Source organism: Sebastes umbrosus, chromosome 10, assembly GCF_015220745.1.
Source record: "Sebastes umbrosus isolate fSebUmb1 chromosome 10, fSebUmb1.pri, whole genome shotgun sequence".
NCBI lineage: Eukaryota > Metazoa > Chordata > Actinopteri > Perciformes > Sebastidae > Sebastes > Sebastes umbrosus.
In genome coordinates, this window is record NC_051278.1 from 26087681 (window position 1) to 26110778 (window position 23098).

General features: G+C 37.1%; 1 protein-coding gene across 1 annotated transcript in view; it reads left to right on the top strand.

Moving 5' to 3' along the window:
* Positions 1-16524, top strand: part of mat1a (methionine adenosyltransferase I, alpha) — a 33139-nt gene extending 16615 nt beyond the window's left edge. Inside the window, exons 3-13 of the mRNA XM_037782011.1 lie at positions 6068-6206; positions 6560-6735; positions 8753-8830; positions 9250-9372; positions 9464-9576; positions 10956-11099; positions 11964-12089; positions 12188-12280; positions 12392-12574; positions 12707-12840; positions 14975-16524. Of these exons, the coding sequence (XP_037637939.1) occupies positions 6669-6735; positions 8753-8830; positions 9250-9372; positions 9464-9576; positions 10956-11099; positions 11964-12089; positions 12188-12280; positions 12392-12574; positions 12707-12840; positions 14975-15077 (1164 nt within the window). The 5' untranslated portion in view covers positions 6068-6206; positions 6560-6668 and the 3' untranslated portion in view covers positions 15078-16524. The remainder of the gene's footprint in view (positions 1-6067; positions 6207-6559; positions 6736-8752; positions 8831-9249; positions 9373-9463; positions 9577-10955; positions 11100-11963; positions 12090-12187; positions 12281-12391; positions 12575-12706; positions 12841-14974) is intronic.
* The last annotated feature ends 6574 nt before the right edge of the window (positions 16525-23098 follow it).

Consider the following 23098-nt stretch of genomic DNA (forward strand, 5'->3'; position numbering starts at 1 on the left):
CAGATGACTTGAGACAGATAATCACACGACAAGATTCCCAAAAAAAGCTTCTGTCTTTTAGCATCTGCGCACCTGATTTTTTTTTTCATAATGCAGTAGCTCAGCCGTTGTAGACTGACGTATAGTATCCCTCAAAAGAGATATAGATTTACATCAACTATACAGTATTCTGCAACTTAGGACTTATATCAAACTAAATCAATTATAAAATTAAGCCTTTTTCATACACGTGAAAAACAAATAGGGAAACAAACAAAGTACCTCCTATCACTCCCCACCCACAGCCCAGCCCCTCATTCACAATTGAAAAATAGAATAAAATAAAATTCAATCAAGTAAGGTGTGAGGTTCTAATGTATGTTAGTAAGGTATTACAGCATTAAGTAGACAATAGGAGCACAGTAGGACAAATGTCCATAGTACTTCACTAGCCATGGGGGTGTAATGATGGTAGTAAGGCCAGAAAAGAGCCCCATATTTTTCCATACGTTGCTGGTTTCCTCCTCACACTATACTTCTTCTTTTCAGGTGTACTATAGGATGTTAATTCGTTAAACCGCTGCCTCTGTGAAGGAGGACGTTCAGATTTCCAGTTTTGTAGAATACATTTTTCCCAGCTGTGCCCGCAAGTAGTATGAAGTATATTTTATTATGGTTCACGTTAAGTCCTTGTGTGTCTCCCAAGATTTAGACTCTGGGTCAGATGAAATTTCATTTTTTTATATTATCTGAAGTTATTATAACGATGTATTTGCAAAATTCTGCCAGCTAAGAGCAATTCTAAAGCATAGGAAGTAAATCTTCATACCAGGTTTTACATGTCTGGCAATCGCTAGAGGCATTCTGGTATATTTTGTCTAGTCTGTGTGGAGTGTAACAGGTTCCATTATAGATGTTAAATTGTATTTGTCTATGTTTAGTTGAGATTAGTACAGTCTGAAACAAGGATATTACACCAATTGGCATCATTGTAATTGCATTCAAGATCTGATTCACTTTTTTTTGTAAATAAATCTTATCATAGATTGGCAAGTTACAGTTTAGAATAATATAAATACAAGATGTCGGACACTATGTAGTGTAAAATGCTTCGCTAAGCAAATGCTTTTGTGGAAAGTCTGCACATAGCTGTTGCAGACCCAGTGTCTAATCGGAAAATATTTAATAAATTATCAAAATTAAGCCTTTTAATTTTTTTTAAATTAATTTAAAAGACTAAGTCCACTAAACAGAAATGCAAACCAAAGGTCAGGGGGCCCCTTCAAGGGGTACCAGACAGACAGCACTGTAGGAACACCACAATGCCACCAGAATAGAAGGTTCAGATTTTTTTTTTCAATAGTGAGTGTTAAGCTCCTTTATGGAGCTGCTTGGTGAGTGTGGACCCTGGGTTTTAGCTAATTAAAGGGGAACACCACCTAAATTAAGAATTCTAGTATGTTATTTCCATGGCCTAGGAAAGTTCAATCAATATTTGTGAACATGAGCTACTCTCTCTCAAAGCCAGAAACCAGAGAAGTAAGTCTCAAACTTGTGATGTCATAGGGTTTAAAGTCTGGAGCTGATCCATAGACAATGGGAGACTTATTTTGTGGACTCACAGATGTTTGTTTTCTTTTTTCTACCCAAATGAGCTTTATTCTATTCTAGTGATCTCAGTTATGAAACAGAATATGTTCCCATATACTCAGATCATCTCCTGATTGTCTACGGAGCAGCTCCACACTGTATACCCTATGACATCACAAGTTTGAGTTTTAGCACTCTAGTTTTTGGATTTGGGAGAGATTTGTTCATGTTTGCTAATATGTTTTTGGACTGTCTTAGACCAAAGGAATAACATGTATGAATTTTGAATTTGGGTGTACTTCCCCCTAGGCCCACTGTTTACTTTTAGCTAGGGTTAGTTAACTACAGTATTTCACGTGTTTATCCATTGGTTTGAGGTTAATATTTCAACAGTTAAATCTCTTGGCTTACTATTTCCATGTCTCTGCTTGCTTGCCTGCTAACTAGCTTTCTTGCAATATGAAATGGTTTGTCTGGGGTAGTCTGGGTAGGGATTTCCCCCAAAAACATGGTTCATTTAAGTTTGAATAGTCTTAATAATATAAAATGTCTTATTTGTTGGTAGTGAAAGAATAACGGATAATTTAGTTGTAGCCCCCTCAGCAGCTCAGTCGGCGTGCAGCTTGTGCCTCTCCAGGTCTGATTTGATTTTGCTGGCCTGGGGTAAGATTAGGTCAGCTTGCTAGTTATTTAAGTGGCATTTATCTTTATGTCAAAACAGCTGTTTCTAATTTGCACCCATTCCTCTTAACAACACAAACACTAAATTACTGCAGAATGTGTGTTACGCCATAATGTCCTATAATATGTCAATTGTTTTTATGCACAGACATACTGTATTTTTTTCAAATACTCTGAAATACATGGTATTTCAAAATACATTTTAGACTTTCTGTAAAATTGTGAAGAAAATCAGGTCATGCAATTACTGCTTACATTGGCTCTATGGTTAATGTAGATTGTAGTTTATGCTTTTCTGGTTAAATCTGCTTTAAATTAGGATTAAAGCGGTAAGGGAGAGTGGTATTTTATTCACTATTGAGAGCTAGTTAACAGTCTCCTCTCATTTTATGAGACCAACTCAACGCCAGATGAAATTAGAGCCAGATGAGAGAAAGATGGAGAGAAAGGGTTTGTCCCTCTGCACTGTTTATACTATAATAAAGAGAGGTTTGTTTATCTCTCGCTGTCTGCAGAGCTTGTATACCACATGAAAAGGTACAGAGTCGGTGTCTGTGTGCGGTTTAGTCCCATTGTTTCTCCAGGTGTATGCTTGTGCATGCACACACAGTACTGTATGTTTGTGAGCATCACTTGCACAAACAGTAATATACAGTCCCTGATATTCTGCGAAAACACAGTCACAGTGAGTCACCTTAAAGGCCACAAGATATCTGAGAGACACATCTTCATTATTTGATCTTCTCTCAGGAAATGGCTCGATATTTTCTGCAGTTGTGTACAGAGACAAGAGCCTCAGGCTGGGACTTAGATGGAAAAGAGCATTTAGACAACAGGTGACTGCTCCAAATTTAATTATAGGCAGTGATGGAAAGTAACTAATTACATGGTACTGTACAGAAGTACAAACACTTGAAATACTTTTTTATGCTACTTTAAACTTCCACTACCACATTTCAGAGGGAAATATTATACTTTTTACTTCACTACATTTATTTGACCTCTATTAGTTGATCATATTTTGTTGATTAGTTTATAAAATATGATGCATTTCCCAACATTAAACAACCCAGCACTGTATAAAGTAAACATTAGCTGCACCTCAACCAGCTAACACTAGAAATCTGCTTACACCTTAATGCATCATCAACAGTAATCCAATAAACTAACATATATATTATGATAATAATATAGCACACTGAATAATGAGTACTTCTACTTTTAATACTTAAAACACATTTTGCTGATAAAACTTTTGTATGTTTACTTGAAGGTGCTCCATACGATATCCAGAGCATTATTGTAGCAACAAACAACTATTCGCTATGTAGTAATGTCTGCCTGAGAAGAGAATGAAATCACTCTCCCTCTGTGTGTGTTGTAACCATGGAGTATATATCTATAGATGAACAACGCGTCTTTACTTCCTCCCAATGTACAAAAGTGAAGCCAAAATATCCTGAATACGGGAGCTGCCATCTTGAGATGTTGACGTTATTTGGAGCCAGAGTCTTTGCAGTAGTGATCGGGGGGGCTGGAGCCACGGTATCGAGGTCCCGCCCACACATCCGCCTGAACCAGTCACAAGCCGAGCACGACCATAGCTTGTTAGCGTGAGCTACCTAGCTGCTACGTTAGCACCACGGTAGCGGTTTGGCTATAAAGACACAACAACTAACTATGATATCTCTATAACTACATTTATGATCAAATTGACACATGTTCTATTACACGGACTCGTGGCGGTTATGGAAAGTTAAAGTTGCATCTCCTCTCTCGCACAATTCCCGAGCCTCCGGCTCCACGACTATTTCACTCAGAGCAGCTGTCAATCATGATGTCACACCCCTTTTTATAACATCAAAAAACTCATTAAAACCAAACTTATCTGAAAAATGAACACTTGAACATAAATGTGCCCCACTAGCTAGCTCTACACTGCTCTCATACGGAGGTTACAGCTGATAACGGCGCCTTTGTGGAAGCGTGTTACCCACGCTCCAGCTCCCCCCCGGCAGGTTAACACTGTTAGCTCTGTCAGCAGTGTTGCCGTTTTTTTTTACTGTTAGCGCTGTTCAGCCGTCGCCATGTTGAGAACCATGCGGAGGCAATAGAAATGCTCCCAATCTTGCATTTTGAACCTTTAACTATGTATGGTATTTTTACTTTCACTATTGTCTCTGAACGTCCTCCGCGACTGACAAAACATATAATTGGTTTATAGAATGTGCTGAATTGTTAGATAGATTTAATTATCAAAAAACATAAAATAAGCTCCATCTCAACCATATACAGCATTAAAAAGCTGCTCATACATTAATACATCAATAATGACAATCCAAGAATATAATGTATATATTCTACATAAAGAATCCCTTAACTTTGACAATTAAGTACATTTTGCTTAATGTCCTTCTTCACTTTTACATAAATATATTAAACATTTTTAGGGCTGCAATGACTATTTTCATTATCAATTATCACACTGATTATTGATAATAATTTAATGTTAAGGTTAGAGTGGAGCTAATTTGAACTATTTTATATTGATGGGTAGTTTGATATAAACTCTGAAAAAAAAGTTTGGAAACTTGTGTTTGGTGGATTATTTCTCTGTTGTTACAATGCTAATGGTCATTGTATTTTACATGGTTGGGAAGCCTGTTTATTTACCTTCACAATGATGTCCAACTTGTAAGGATCATGCATTTGTGGGATGAGCAGCACAGCTGATTATGTGGGTAGCGCCCAAGAAAAATTTGCCAAAATGCTCTTCCAATGGTAAACAGTGTATTCTCCTGTTGGTGTTGACTCTTGTTTTGAGTTGTTTGGTGGATTGGATGATTGAACTCTCTATCAGTAACAAGGAACAAACAAGACATATACGTTGCTGTGGGATGGCGTTCCATTCCTCAACCAGGATTCGTTGCAGGTCAGCCAGCGTGGTTGTGTTGGTCACTCTAACATGTACAGCACACCCAAGCTGATCCCACAAGTGTTGAATTGGGTTGAGGTCTGGACTCTTGGCAGGCCGTTCCATTCTCTCTACTCCCACATTGTGGAGGTAGTCTGTGATAACCCTGGCTCTGTGGGGGCGAGCGTTGTTTCTTGGAGGATGAAGTTAGGTCCCAGATTGTGGAGATATGGGATCGCCACTGGCTGCAGAATCTCATCCCGATATCTCACTTCACTGAGATGGCCTTCAATGATGACAAGCCTTGTTTTGCCAGTGACATCATTGAAAGAACACACAACCACGCTGCAGGCAGAGCATTTTGGTACATTTTTCTGCCAATTAGCATTGTAACAACAGAGAAATATATATTTTTTTAACAATTCATTATATCTTTTATAAACTAATCATTGGGTTTTCATGTAAAATCGTAATCTTCAAAGTAATGAGTGGTAGTGGAGTAAAAAGTACAACATTTTCCTCTGAAATGCAGGAGAGTAGGAGTATAAAGAAGTATGAAACGGGGGCTCTCAAGTGCAGTACAAGTACCTCAAAGTTGTACTTAATTCAACTCAAGTACCTTACTTGACTAAATGTACTTAGTTACTTTCCAGTGCTGCTAAATGTCTGGAAAAATGATTTAAACAATTAATCCATTAAAAAAATTGTTGCAGATTAATATTCTTTTAATCAAATAAGTGATCGACTATTGTTGCAGCTCATATGTCATTTTTTTGGTTCTTTTCTAATTTAATTTCTAATTGAACAAACTCATTTTGCTCAGAACATGATGTAAACAGGAGTAATTGCATCATTTTTTGAAGTTGACAACAACCACCTTTCTCTCCCTCCCTCTGTCCATAGGCTGCCCTGACCTGGCCGAGTCCCAGCAGACAGAGCTGTCCCACTGGTGTGATGGGGGGGGAAGGGAACCCCCTAATTAAGATGTTGCTGCTCCCACCCAACAGGCGTTCCACAATAAAGCAGAGCTGTCAAAGTGGAGGTGATGACCATAAACACACATTCAAACATCATACTGTACACAAGGGGTTAACAAGCAGTTTCCACAAGCTGTAAATGCCCCCCCCCCATCCACTCCCCCCTGGAATGGACTGTCCCATGGCTTCACATAACGAATGTGTGTATGTGTGTGTGTGTGTGTGTGTGTGTGTGTGTGTGTGTGTGTGTGTGTGTGTGTGTGTGTGTGTGTGTGTGTGAGTGACAGATTGTGCGCGTGTGCGTTCTCTTAGCCGTATATATATTGGGCCATGTGGACACAGACGTGGAGTTTTGTGAGGTAGACTTTGTATTGGCTGCACGGCTGTTGGGCTCACTTTCTTCATTTGTCTCTTAAAGAGAACCAGCAGGACTATAAAGCAGCCTTCAAGTGTCTCTGGACTGCTTGTTGGAGGGAACTGAGGAAACTTTTCGAGAGTCTCTCCAAGTACCTGGCCCCATAGAAACAATGAGTGACGTGCTGGACGAGGGTTCTTTCATGTTCACGTCGGAGTCTGTAGGAGAGGGACATCCAGGTGAGCTACCTGTGTGTGAAACTGGGACACAGAGAATGAAGTGTTTTAAAGTGTTTGCTTGTCAAATTTCTTTACAATTTGTTGCAAAAAGAAACATCCAATTTTAAAAAACAAACATCTTTACCTTTTTTTTTCAACTATACACAGAGAAATCGATTTAACATTTCTACTAAAACTGCAGAAACATAGACATGCATATAAATAAACTATGCAAGTTGGACTTGTCCAAAATATCTCCACGGTGCTGAGTATTTACTCTCCAAGCGTGGCTGGTATTCCATTCACAGCAACATGTGTTTACTCCCCTCACGCTCACTTATGGGCAGCTGGAGGTGAACGTGTGTGACACACTGGTGTAAGGTTGCAACTAGTATGTTAGCACTGAAATAGAGATAATACAAGTAAAGCCAAAATGCATGCTGCTACAGAACGACGACATCGAACAGCCTTGACCTAATTAAAATGGCCCATTACAGTTTCTCTGTGGATTGCTATTTGATGTGGGTGTCAACTCGCCATTCAAGTCCAACAATTGACAATCCCATATTGGCAATACTTTAATTTAAGTCCCCCTATTTAGCATTTATTAGCAATATATAAATATTTAATAAATGTTTTTTAACATTCTAGTTGTAAACAGATATAAATGTTTATTAATGTATTTGTCAACACATATAACTCCTCCTGTGGGCACCCATAAGTGGAGGCTGGTATATAATTAATAACAATATAGTAAAATGCAGTTGTAATAATATAAAATTTGTCTTCATAATAATAATAGTAATAATAAATTTGACTTATATAGCGCTTTTCAGGAACTCAAAGACTCTTATCAATATAGACGGTTATAGAAGTTATAATTGCTGATAAATACTGTATATTTAACAAACCCTTAAAATGTCCTTACAGCTGCATTATAGTGTGTTATAAATTAAATATTTATATACTACTAAGAAATATTACTTCAACTTTTTATTGATTTTTAAAGAAAAGGTTTGAAACACGACAAAAAGTACATCTTTATTGTACATAGATATCATATCTCACTCCGTAAATCGTGGAGTTAGACATTACTTAAATTAATAAGAAACAAACATTATTCATAAAATGCCAAACCGTCAGACACCTAGTGGCCAGCGAAAAGAAAGGAAGAGAAAAACAAACACTTGGTACTCATATTCTAAAAAGGCACTTTAGCTATTTCCAAACCATCTTTTAAAATAGCATGCACTTTGTGTCAGCAGTGCTGTGAAGAAAAGCAGATGGCTAAATCTTCCAGAAACATAGTCAACAGTAAGAATACCATTTTTAGTTCCATTTGGTTTTCTTATACTAGCAGATGGTTAATGTTAAATAACAGTGCAGCCTAATGATACATTTCAAAGGGTTAAGACTTTCCATACACTGTTTGTACATTCATAGAGGTGTGTGGCCTTGGTAAAAAGCTGCAGAACACACCTTTTGATGTGATAACACACCTCAACGTCTGGGCTGTTCCCACAGATAGTGGCCTTTTTGGGGGGGGATCAAAGATACGTAGTCCTACACCTACAGACTGTAAACTGCAATCTAAAGTAAAGATGGAAAACATTTAATATTAACTTTATTGATCCGTATCTGAGAATTAGTGCTAAAACTATATTTTGAGGTTCTCAATGTCGTGTCGAGTCAATGCAACCAGATGTTCATGTTGTTTTTGATGAAACGTGTGTTGCATTGCTTCAGCAGGATGACGGAGAGAGATGAATGGAGTGGTTTGTGAGGCATTGTCCTGCTGCTGCACTCAAATCCACCTGATACAACTTCCTGTTTGAAATATTAACGTTTAACCTTTCAGAGAAATATTTATAAAACCTACATTAATAATGCTACAATATATTGGGTTTTTTTCAAATAGATTTTTCAAATAGATTTCAAATAAAAACGTCTAGAAATCTCAGTGCAATTATTAATTCAAATCACACTATCTATATTCTGAGTCTAAACTTTTTGTTTAATGCTTGTCGCCTCTCCACAGACAAGATTTGTGACCAGATCAGTGATGCCGTCCTGGACGCTCACCTGAAGCAGGACCCAGATGCCAAAGTGGCCTGTGGTGAGTAAACTAGAATTCAGATCAAGTTAATGTTATTTTGTTTTAAACATGGAGACACAGAGGTAGAGTTTATGAAACCATCAACTCAATATCTTCTTTTTTTACATCCTCCTAAGTAAGACAAACGGCAACATGTGAGTCATTCAGTTTTGACATAGATGAGTACAAACAAACACAGTGTCCTGCTTAGGTAAATCCTCGGGATTGAGATTATTTATCGTATTTCAATATTGACTTCTGAGTGTCACATGTTGACCGCTCACAAGAGCAACCCTGTGAACTTGCTAATAACGACAATCTGGCCTGTCATGTTGTTGCAACATCTATTTCCAAGGGGTCGAAGTCAAAAAGTAGATCTGTGTCCACAGACGTTCTAATATCACAAGGAGCTTAAAAGTATGTGTTGATTGTATTGACAGAGACGGTGTGCAAGACCGGCATGGTGTTGCTCTGTGGAGAGATCACATCTCGGGCCAACGTGGACTACCAGAGGGTGGTGAGGGACGCCATCAAACACATCGGCTACGACAACTCTGACAAAGGTGAGAAAAAAACTTGGAAATCAACAAAAATAGAGGTAATATGCACTCTATGTTGACAGCTTTCTCTCTCTCATTCACTCTCGTTCTGTAGGTTTTGACTATAAGACATGTAATGTGCTGGTGGCTCTGGAGCAGCAGAGTCCGGACATTGCTCAGGGGGTCCACGTTGACAGATTGGAGGAGGACATTGGAGCCGGAGACCAGGTAAGACTGTTGCAACAGGACAATGTGTCCTTTGGTTCATGTTGGCTGGAGGCCTGGGTGATAGTGACACAAGTCAAATATCACAATGTCAAAGAATTGAGATGTGGTGGAGGAAGTACTCCGATCCTTTACTTAAGTAAATACTCCATTAAAAGTCCTGCATTTAAAATCCTACTAAAGTAAAAGTGCAGCTAAAAGTACTTGAAGTATCAAAAGTAAATGTACTCGTTATGCAGAAAAAATGGCCCCTGTGACTGACATATTAATACTGATGCATCAATGCGCACATTTTACTGTTGTAGCTGGCTAAGGTTGAGCTAGTTTTAGCTACTTTATATAGTCAGGTCGTTTAGTCCAGTGGTTCCCTACCAAGGGGTTGGGCCCCCTCCACTGGGTCACAAGATCAATCTGAGGAGATGATAAATGAGGGTTGGAAAGAAGGAAAAACACAAATTTGTATTTATTTTTTGGACTATAGTAACTATAACTACTAAAAAGTACAATAATGTTGTAGAATTTTACTTAAGTATATTAATTCAATAAATGTATTTAGTTACATTCCACCACTGAAATTTAAATGAAGTGTAATTCAATCTGTAAGACAATGAAAAAGTCAACAATTAAAATTAGGGCTGTCAATCGATTAAAATTTTTAATCATGATTAATCGCAAGATGGCAAACTCAAGCCCAAGAGGCAACAACAGCTGTCAGTGTGCTGTGTTGACTATGCCTTGCCCAAACTGCATGTGATTATCCTAAAGTGGGCGTCTCTGTAAAGGGGAGACTCGTGGGTACCCATAGAACCCATTTTCATTCACATATCTTGAGGTCAGAGGTCATGTGACCCCTTTTGAAAATAGACATGCCAGTTTTTCCTCGCCAAAATTGGGCGCGAGTTTGGAGCGTTATTTAGCCGACAAGCTAGTATGTCATGGTGCCAATGTATTCCTTTTTAATGTCTTTTTACCAACATGTTTGATACAAGAAGTGCTCTTTTCATTTATTATATCTTATATCATATAATATCAGTATAACTAGGACTAGCTGACTCCTCGCAGGCTGCAGTGTAGAACAATGCATATCTCACCTCTGTTTTAATTACAATATTGTTGTTGTTTTTATTTACTTGCATAATCATTTGATGGTATACTGTATTTACTGCCAAAGCTGACCATTTTATTAATATGTAATGTTTGTTATAATTGGATAACCCCCATAAAAATATTGTTAAAAAAAGTGCAATGCAAGTCAATATTTTGTCATTGTCTACCTTTTTGTTACAGATTCAGCCAACATTACTATTTCCTGCTGACGATGATCTGTTCATTATACAGTTTACATCTTTCTGTTTCTGTTCTGACTCTCTCTCTCTCTGCAGGGTCTGATGTTCGGCTACGCCACGGATGAGACAGAGGAGTGCATGCCTCTCACCATCGTCTTAGCCCACAGACTCAACTCAAAGATGGCTGAGCTCAGACGCAGTGGCGCCATCGCCTGGCTGCGTCCCGACTCTAAAACACAGGTGAAGTGCAAGACTTTTCCCCCCCCTCCCAAAACAGAAACCACACCACAACAGTCTTTCTATGAATTACTTTATTGTTTCTACTCTGGATGTCTTCCAATTCAAGAGATTTATTTTGGTCGCGGCAGACAAAATCGGATCAGTGGTGGCTACTGCAAGTATTTAAAGTCTGGGCAAAGCAAAAATAACCCTGTTCAGAGTTTATCACACCACAGAAAAATGTGTTATTAACCACCCAGACAAATTTGGATTATTAAAAAAAATGGCAAGTATAGAAGATTACTACATAGTTCAGTCTTTGCAGTTATTTTCTAACATGTATAATTTGTTCGGGAAACAAATCTCTGATTTTACTTTACCCGAACTTTAACAAAAAGCTCTCTGTTTAAATAATAGACTTTTGACTGATTTCGAGCTGTTGACTGCAGCTCCGTGACATTAAGTGTGTATTGCCTTCGTATCCAAGGTCAAATAGAACGCCAGGCAAGAGAGAGTAGGTCAGAGTTCACACCGGGTATTCAAACACAGAGCTTTAGATTTATCACAGATTGGACTAAGCAGTAAGCACACATTTTTACTACACCACAGAAGTATTATGTGACTATGTATTTACCTGGCTATTGCAAATACAACCACTTTTTTTTCTGGGATGTTATAGGAAATCAGGCAAATTTCATTCAGAGTTTCAAGTTAGGGTCTGCACGATAAAACCGATACAATCAAACTGTGGGGAAATTTGGGTGACTAAAGCAGCAGGAAATTGGGTAAATGAGAATAAAAGAGAGAGAACTGTAGATTAAGTCAGTAATTATAACAAATTCCAACAGGTCGTACCAGCTTTTTGACTTCTTGTGTGTCCCACAGGTGACGGTACATTATGACCAGAAGGACGGAGCTGTGATCCCCAAGAGAGTTCACACCATCGTGATCTCTGTCCAGCACGATGACTGCATCTCTCTGGAGGAACAGAAGAGTGTCCTCAAGGAGAAGGTAGAGCCTCATAAACGCACCTAACTGGGCTCTGACTGATGTACTGCTGAGGAAATGAAGTCATGTCTTTCGGTTTAATGTTGCATTGATTCCATCAGGTGATCAAAGCCGTGGTTCCTGCTAAATATTTGGATGACAAGACCATCTACCACCTCCAGCCTAGCGGTCGCTTCGTCATCGGAGGACCTCAGGTGACCATCGCACACACAAGCTGTTTATTTCATCTAGAAAACAAACAACGAAATTTTAGAAAAAAATCACCCCTGATTTTTGCTCATTGTTTCTTCTTTTCTGTCCAACAGGGTGATGCTGGTGTGACAGGCAGGAAGATCATTGTAGACACATACGGAGGTTGGGGCGCTCACGGTGGCGGAGCTTTCTCCGGCAAAGACTTCTCAAAGGTGGACCGCTCTGCTGCCTACGCTGCCCGCTGGGTGGCCAAGTCTCTGGTCAAAGCCAAACTGTGCAGGAGAGTTCTGGTTCAGGTGAGCATACAGCGTCATTCATTCAGCCATCTAAACATGCATGAGGGCTAAGGCTATGTGTAGATGACCTGTGTCTGAAGCATAAACGTGCTGATTAAAACATTTCTTTCTACCCGTCTGTGTGTGTTGCAGGTGTCTTATGCTATCGGAGTGGCCCGACCTCTGTCCATCTCCTTGTTCACCTACGGTTCCTCCCAGAAAACAGAGTCAGAGCTGCTCCAGATTGTCAACAAGAACTTTGATCTGCGGCCAGGAGTCATTGTCAGGTAAACACAACAATATGACCTCTGTATCCTCCTTAGGCGAGACGATGTCAAGGCTGCTTCATTTTAGGCCACTGTGTGTAGAAGTCATCAAAGCATATTTATGTCATCACTAGGGGGCACCAAATCGTACACATAGTGGCTTTAAGAGGGTAGCTTTTGTCTTCATTCAACTCTTCTGCAGTGCAGGCTGTATGCAATTACAGAAAGATTAGATAAACGTTCAGTTGTCAAACCTTGAATTTATTTATTTCATGTTTATTTGTACACAGCATGAACCAACACCACATACCACAGCATTTATAGCCTAATACCCATCCCTACATGGGCCTCAAAACTCAAGACTAAAATACATACAGAGCAGCACAAACAATGATACAATAAAATTATCTTAAAACTCAGTGACAGGCAATTAGATTATTAATGGGTCCTGATTGATCACTTCAGAAACTTGAGTTAAAAATCCTCCTAGTCGTGACACATTCAGAGTTCCTACACAGCTTTTAATTCAAGCAATACTAAAACAGTGCAATGTTTTTGTCTTGCAAATTTAAATAACTGTATACCAGCAATCCCTTCAGTAAAGGAGGGGCTATTCATGTACAATTCACCTTGGAACTAGAAAAGACAACTAAAGTCCATTAGCTTTGCGTCACACGGCATACTTCTTGCCTTGCTTTTGATGATATCAAGCTCCCTCTGGCCCGCGCTCTCTCACACAGTGGTAAATATTTTGGCCGCGCTCGCTGCTGCAAACGCCATGAAAAACACTCTGCTTGTATGATCAATTTATTTTTACATTTTAGAAAACAGAATATGGGCAAAAGTCTGGAAACACATATTTTTCCATTCTATCTTTTTTTCCTTTTTTCATACTTATCCAGACCTGTACATTACTAAAATTAAATGCCATACTTTTACATACTGCGTAGGAAACATGTTTTATAACATGCTATACTATGACTTCATGATATACTATGCTATGACCTTTAATGATAATTTCATGACTTACTTTATTGACTTTTTATGATATTTTTAGGACATAATATACTATGATATTTTTAATGGCATACTATACTATGGCTCTTATGACTTTCTTCGTGACATACTATATAATGACATTTTTAATGGTATTCTATACCACTATTATTTTTTTAAGCATACCAATACTATGACTCTTTTTTTTTTTCATGACATACTATATTGACTTTTCATGACATACTATACCATGACTATTAATTGAAGACATGCTTCTATGACTTAATAACTTTTTAATAATATTTTTATGACATATTATACTATGACTTTTTTCATTAAATACTATACTATGACATCTGTATGACATATTATACTGTAATTTTTATTACATTTTCTTTCAACATTTTTCATGACCTACTATGACCTTTATTATTACTTTAAGGCATATAATACTATGATTTTTTTATGACATACTATGAGTTTCTTCCTGACATACTATAATATGACATTTTTAATGGTATTCTATACCATGACTTTTTATGATTTTTTACTGACACACTTTTAGTTTTTAGACATTTTGTTGATATTATTTTAAGACAAATCATACTTTTTATGATTTTTCAAATGACACACTATACTATGACTTTTTTAATGACCTGCTATAGTATGATATTTTATGACTTTTTTAATGACATACCATACTATGACTTTTAAATGGTATACTATGACTTTATAACTTTGAAAAATTTTATGACATACTATATTGACTTTTTAAGACATTTTGAAAATATTTGTATCTACAAAAGGGTCTGCCCTGTAAAAAAGGTTAGGGAACCGCTGCTTTAAGACAAACTATACTATTACTTTTTTAATGACCTGCTAGTATGATATCTTATTACTTTAAGACATACCATAATTACTTTTATGATTTCTTTAATGACATTTTTATGACTTATTTCATGAAGTGGTATACAATGACTTTTAATGAAATCTGCATGACATGACATACTATGCCATGACTATTTTTATCTTTTTAATACATACCATACTATGACTTTTAATGAAATGTTTTTTTTCAAACAACATAGGTATTATCCTGTGATGTGTTTACCTGTCCTGTCTCACCTCTGATGTTGCATTTCTTCTGTATCCTCCATAGGGAACTGAACCTGAAGAGACCAATCTACCAGCAGACAGCCTCTTATGGCCACTTTGGTCGACCAGAGTTTACTTGGGAGACGCCCAAAAAGCTTGTCTACTAAATACTCCACCTGCTTGTCCTGATCCACTCACCTGGAAGCTGTACGAGGACATTTTTTAATAGGAAGAAGAAAAGCCAAAGTTAGGGATAAGTCAGCTTTAAAGAGGTGAGAACATAATTATATGCACGAGTGGCCAACGGACATATAATGGGACACTCTCCCAATGAGAAGAGAGACATTGCAGAGGACATCTCAGTAACTAGTAATCCCCCACCCCCCATGCAAGTATTGGTGCTTTAGAAGTATACTAGTCAAAGATCTTCCCTGGTAACATAAAGGAACATCACAGCAAATAAAATCCTCTGAAGATAAAAACCTCTACCCCACTAGAAGCAGTGATTTACCTCAAAGCTGCAAATGTTCCTTTACGTACAGAAACCACCTCAGTGCTTCATTTACAAAAATTGCTATTGACAACGACAAGTATCTCATCAGTGACTATCACATGAATGAAATAAGTAATTGTTGCTCAACCAAAGGCTCAGCTTTAGAAGAAAATGTAATTTTTTTTGTCATGACTGTAAAATTCCTTTCCTAAGTCTTATTTTGTAATGTGTGCTACAGAAAGCTGTTTGCACTGTTACAATCACCGTAGTACGACAAGACAGGTCATTAAAACATGGAGAGAGCTCTTATCTCTGAAGCATTTGTTACAATAAATCAAATGTAAAATAGCCATGCAGTCTTAGTTTCCATACTGCTCTTCTTTTCTGTCATCCTTTCGTTTTAATATCAAGCTGCTTTTTTGCCGCACAGCTCACCTGGTGGCTGATTTGTACCTTTATGTCTTTTTTTTTTATTTACCTGCAGGCCTGCTACTGTGACTGAGTCTGTAGATGTGACTCATTTTAGCAAATAACTTGAAGTCTCTTCTCTCTTTGCTCTCTGCAGTGGATTACCCAGCTGCACACCAATGAGACTAAAGCATTTAGTGCACCGCTGATGTCTTAAAATTGCTGCATTTTTACAATGTTATGAGCCTATGCTAATCCAAGTCAATATCTGACAGCACACCTTGGTGCAGATCTCCTTCTATATCTTTGACAAATTTACTTAATTTCTAACTCAATTGCAGACTGAGATCCTTCCCTTTGGATTTAGAAGGGAACAGGGAGTGTTTATTAAAATATATTTCTAAACAGGGCATTTAGAAAATTGAATTTTATGTCTGCTTATGCCAGTGCTTTAACTCAAAGTAATATAATTCTTTACTTCTGATAGGATTTAGGAAGTGTGAAAACTACTCACCTTAAAACTTCATGTCTGTAGAGGTCCAATATTTTGTGGTGCGTGTAACAACCCGTGCGTTCAGCTACAGCCGACATTATTTTGTAAGAGAGGTTTTCTCTATTTAATGTGTTGATCTGTGTCATCTTCTGTCAACTCTGTTGGAAAAGAAACTGGACAATGTAAATAATTAAACAATAAAGAATATTGAAGATATAAACTGTTGTCTGGTCCCTTCCACAACACGCTAGATTAGAGTTATGATGTGAAGATAAAAATAAAAAAAGCAAATTATTATTTTAACACTTATTTATTGTATATATATGTATACACATATACATACATGTATATGTACACACATACACATGTATATACATATATACTTAACTGACTTTTTGTTTCTTCCACATACTATACTATGACTTTCTATTTTTTTCAACATACTATACTATGATTTTATTCATTTTCGACATACTATACTTTGAATTTTTCTCTTTTCAACATACTATATTCTATGACTTTTATTTTTTCGACATACTATACTATGACTTTATTTGACATACTATACTATGACTTTTAAAAATGAGAATCGAAACACTATATTATGACGTTTTATAATTTTTTCAACATACTATACTATGAATTATTTTCGACATACTATACTATGACTTCAAAAAAAATTCAAAATACTATATGACTTTTTCCATTTTTTCGACATACTATACTATGAATTTTTTTCAACATACTATACAATTACTTTTTTGACATACTATACTATGACTTATTTTTTCGACATACTATACTTTGACTTTTTTTATTTTTTCTACATACTATACTATGACTTTTTTTCAACATACTTTACTATGACTTTTTAAGGTTTTTGACATTATACTATGACTTTTTTAACATACTATGCTACGGCTTTTTTATTTTTTCAACAAACTACACTATTTTATTTTTTCGACATACTATACAATAAAAATAAACTCAAATCTCGTTCACACGCTTGCGATTGCAACTGGTTGAAAATGATCTTCTCAGCGTCCTCATGTCACTCACACCTGTGTCTGTTTCTAAATGATGGACGCGCTGTGATTGTGACATTAAATTTCAAACTGCGACGTCTTGTGGTTCTTTAGCAAAACAAACAAAAATGGCTCCTACACTTTAGCCTACAGTGACTTGTTTCATGACATTTCTTATAAAATACTATACTATGACTTGTTTCATGACATACTATGCCAAGACTTTTTAGATGGATAGGTGGATAGATAGTAACTTTATTGATCCTGAGGGAAATTCAAGTTTCCAGCATCACAGTTCCATAGTGCAAAACATGTTAGTAAATAGACACAAGTAAGTAATACAGAGTATAAAAAAAATATACCAGATATAAAAATAACAGGATATGAAGAAACTGTTAAAAATGAATATAGTGCAGGGTACCAACTGAGATACGGGACTAATACAAATGTGAATATAGTGCAGAAGAAACTTTTAAACATGAATATAGTGCAGAGTAACAACTGAGATGCAGGACTATTAAAAATGTGAATATAGCACAGAAAGTGATATAGTGCTGGATAATAAAATATAGGAGATATAGATATTAAGAAATGTCAAATATGAAATATAATGCAGGATAAGAACTGAGGTAGAGAAGTTTTTTTTTAATTACTTTTTTATGACATATTATATTATGATATTTTAAAACTATACTATGACATACTATGACTTTTTAATGACATTTTCTATGACAAAAGCTACTCTACTATGAATTTTTATGATTGTTTTTTTTTTTTATGAAATACTGTTTTGTAAAGGCTTTCAGACATGTAGACTAGTTAGGCTCAATGGACGCCTCAATAATATCCACAGTAGCTGATATTATTATGCATCATGCTGAGTTGGGTTGATTGAAGGTCTCTAGGTAGTTCTGGTTTCGGTTGCAAGCAGCAGGCAGATGAATACCTAAATGAATGAATTAATGAATGAATGAGTGGCGTGCATGCAAATGCAATGTGCGTTAAGCTTGTAACAAAATAAAGAAACTATAGTTCAATGCATCAAAGTATTCAAAAACGTAGACAAACTCATCTCCTGTGCATATAACTTGCTTGTGATTGCAACCGGTTGAAAATAATGATCTTCTCAGCGTCCTCATGTCACTCACACACACCTGGACACACACCTGCGTCTGTTTCTAGATGATGGACTCGCAGTGATTGCGTCATTAAAACTCAAACTGCGAAGCCTTGTTGTTCTTTAACAAAACATACAAAACAGGCTCCTACACTTTAGCCTACATGACATTTTTTTATGACATATTATACTATGACTTTTTTGGTGAATTATTTTTTTTTTAACTTAATTTTTATTGCAGTTTCAGCAATTGATACAATCATCATCACATTCTTTCCTACTCTATTTTCATTTCACAGCTGTCTTTGTTTTAACACAAAATTTCACAACTTAAAACAATGGGGGGAGAGAGGAAACACAAAAACAAAACAAGACTTCATCTTAAACTGTAATTTCAATTGAATTCAGACAAAAAGGGAGGCCACATACTTAAACAATCCAATAATTAAAATAAAGTAAAATAAATACATTTAAATAAAAATAAATAAATATAAATATGGTGAAAGGTCGGAGGTCAGGGAGGGGAAGTGTGTGGAAGTGTGTGTTGTGTGGGTGTGTGTATGTGCTTAGAGAGATGACATGGGTCAGGAAGACAGAGATACAAGCATGATCCAGGATATATAAAACTATTCAGATCACCGATCACTGTATTAGTATGGTCATGACAGGGCTCCATTTCGTGACATTTTTAATGCCATTCTATGTCAAGTATCTCATCAGTGACTATCATAATGAAATAAGTGTAATTGTTGCTCAACCAAAGGCTCAGCTTTAGAAGAAAAATTTATTTTTTTGTCATGGCTGTAAAATTCCTTTTCTAAGTCTTATTTTGTAATGTGTGCTACAGAGAGCTGTTTGCACTGTTACAATCACCGTAGTACGACAAGACAGGTCATTAAAACATGGAGAGAGCTCTTATCTCTGAAGCATTTGTTACAATAAATCAAATGTAAAATAGCCATGCAGTCTTAGTTTCCATACTGCTCTTCTTTTCTGTCATCCTTTCAGCCCTTTGTTTGTTTGTTTGACTGTGACTGCGTCTGTAGATGTGACTCATTTTAGCAAATAACTTGAAGTCTCTTCTCTCTTTGCTCTCTGCAGTGGATTACCCAGCTGCACACCGTTGAGACTAAAGCATTTAGTGCACCGCTGATGTCTTAAAATTGATGCATTTGTTATGACCTATCCTAATCCAAGTCAATATCTTGGTGTAAATGCATCTCTCATTCTATATCTTTGGGATATTTAACAAATTTCTTACTCAATGTGAAGTGCTAAGTGCTCTGCAGCACTATATTGCAGACTGAGATCCTTCCCCCCTGGATCACAATCACAAAGTATTTAATCTAATTATTTAATTTTGATGGTACTCAGGAAGTGTGAACAGTACTCACCTTAAAACTTCACATCTGTAGAGGTCCGGGATTTGGTGGTGATGTAACAGCTAACATTGTTTTATAAGATTGGTTATCCTCTTTTTAATGTGTTGATATGTGTCATCTTCTGTCAACTCTGTTGGCAAAGAAACTGGACAATGTAAATAATTAAACAATAAAGAAAATTAAAGACATAAACTGTTGTCCGGCCCCATCCACAAAATGCTAGATTAGAGTTATGTGGGGAAAATAAAATTGCATTACACAAAGAAAAATCTTATTTTATACGTTTTTATTTGTTCAACATTAAGGCATATATATACGTATATATATATATATATATACACAATCATATGACTTTTCATCAAAATAGAATTTACAACCTAAACCTCTTTGGTTTTCATTATCAAAATAATATATAAGGCACATAGGGAGCATTTTGCATTTCAACAGAGAAGTAACAGAGTAACAGATTTCTGTGAGGTTTACAGATGCTAGTTTGTCAGAATGCTCTCACCAATGATCTACTGATTGCATGAGTGACCTAGTTTTACTTTCAGATATTTAACCATGTTAGCGTGAGCAGCATACGCATTCTCACAAGCTAACTATACAGGAATGTTTATTTGTAAGCTTTACAGAGTCTTGATTAACAAAAATAATCTATTATACCATGGCTAACCACCTATATTACACAAAAACATATAAACATGACCAATCTTTATAAACAAAACGAATGCCATTAAAACAAGGACAACAGAAGACAGAAGCAAGCAGAGTTCATTCCGCTTTGAATCAGACAATGCAGCTGGTGTCGTAACATTTTCCTGAGTGCAAAGTTTAGACAGATCAGTAAATGAGGAAAAAAGGGACAAAACGTAGAGAGGTTGATATGAAATGAAGAGAAGGACGCCGAATGGGCAATGCAAAAATGTGAATCTGACTGACAGAAAATGACACTTTTGTAGTGTTCAACTCGAAAACAGGGACATTAGTATGCATAGCTTCCCAACATGCATAAACCATTCAGTAAAATTACAAACTTTTAGTAAATGTTTCTCTCTAGAGCAGCATGAGCAGCACCATCATTTGGCTTAACAATTAAATGCATCAAATCTTTACTGTGATTTGTTAGAAGAATGCATATTGTAAAAGTAATGTATGGTCACAAGGCCATGTTTCACTTCAAAAGTGGTGCCAGGTAGAAAACTCTGAAGATCACTGCTGAACTAACGCCAGGTGCACAGGCAGGAGAAGTGCGCTTCATGACTTCGCTCCACCTTCTTAGTATATTTAAAACAAAAGCAGATTTGGCCTAAAACCCGGCGGTGACTGACTATTTCCCACTGCGTATAAAAAAATGTTTCAAGTAGAAAACAAGAGTTGAGCTACAACTATTACAGCTCTGATTCCAAATGCAATACGCAGTTTGACCAGCAGGGAGAAGCAAGTGATCAGAGGTGTGTCTGGTGTCGTTTCCACCGTCCAGCTCAGCTCATTCCACAGAGCAGCGTGCACAAGCTTTTCCACTTCAGTCTTGTTGATAGTATTCATACATTCAGTCAGGTAGTGAATTGCTACATTTCAGTCCTTCTGTAACAGATTGTAAAACTGTGTTTGAAGAATGGGCTTCTGAGCAGCTAAACCACTTGCACCCAAAATACTGGCACGAACAAAACCTCTACCCAACATGTGGCCGGCTGTGGTATGAGGGAGTGATATTTTCACTTTGTGAAAGCCTACTAACAAGACCATTTCTGTTGTAAACCCCTCTGCTTGCTCTGTGTGTGTTAATATTACACTGAGATGTTGAAAATTTCCTACAAATATAAACAGGAATCTTGGCACAACTCTGTACTACACAACACAGCACAGAGTGTCAGAGAAAGTTAATGAATACAAATCGACATTTGAACATCTGCACGGAGGGACAGCTGAAAGAAAAAAGACCATGAGGCTAAAATAGAATAAAAACTACACTGACATATATCAAAATGTCAAGTCAGTGACGCTCACAGGGAGCATTTTTCAATGTAAATGAATTGGTAATGACAAATATCCGCTTTGGTATTCCTGGCACTCGCACGCGTGCATGCAACCTTCTGTCCCTGCTCCTCCACTATTAGAAATCAATGATTCTGAGATTGACCCTACGGCTCCATCTTATTGCTTCCTTTCATCAGATGTTATCATAATCCCAGCTAAACTATGGGGGAAATGACAAGATAAGGCCTTGTGTGTTTTAGCACCGATGCCACAGGCAAACTGATATTTGGCGTATTCTGCTGTACAGTAACACGGAGGCAGGACAGTGCATCTCATTTATGTCTTACATTACAAATCCCTCGTTTTTCCCTTTGTCCCGCTACAACAGCTAGACATGCTGAAAAAACTCCAAACTATGGAGAGTTCAAAGAAAGAGTAAAGCAATGACAGCATGTTCTCTTTGCTGGGGAGTAATGAGATGCAGACCTACGTCCAAAGGACCTGAAAACACGTGTGATGCCTCCTCACTAAACTCAATAAACCCAGGGCTCTGGCTTGAATTAGCTGGTACGCATTTGGCCTCTGGACACTGTATCATCTCCCTTTCATATTCTTTGGTAGAACTCTACAGAGAGGAAGTTGAATCAATTTGAGGTTTAAGGTCGATATGGTGTATTTATCCTAACAGTAAGAGGGAAAGACATCGCGTTTTTTTCAGAGTCAGGCATAAAGGTTTGTCTTAATGAGGCACCAGGTCTACTGTTTGTTCTGTATGCAGTTCAGATAATGATATGGCACATCACCCTAAGCCTCCGGACACAATAAGACAATGTGCGCTGGGCGTGGGTCTCATGGATACTTAAAAAAAAATAGTGTTAGGCTTGCATTTGTTGAGTTGCTGATCAAACCTTAAGTTGCTGATTTTGCGTATTTTAAAGCTGCATTAAGCAATTTTTGACCACAAACCAAACAGAGATAAGTTGTTATGGCTGAGCCTACTACCTGCACATCCGGCAGACACAGAGCAACATTATCATCCTGATGGCCACCTGAAAAATATGAGTTCAATATTCACTTTCCTTTTAGCCTTGGCTAACCGACTCCTGAGAAAAGTACCTGGGTCTATATAAAAACTAGGGCTGTCAAAGTTAACGCCATAATAACACATTTTAACGCAAATTCGTTTTAACGTCACTAATTTCTTTAACGCATTAACACAATCAATCTTCTGGAGGTTGTAGTGGGCTCAGTTTTAAAGGTAGAGTGATGATACTGGTATCATATGAAACC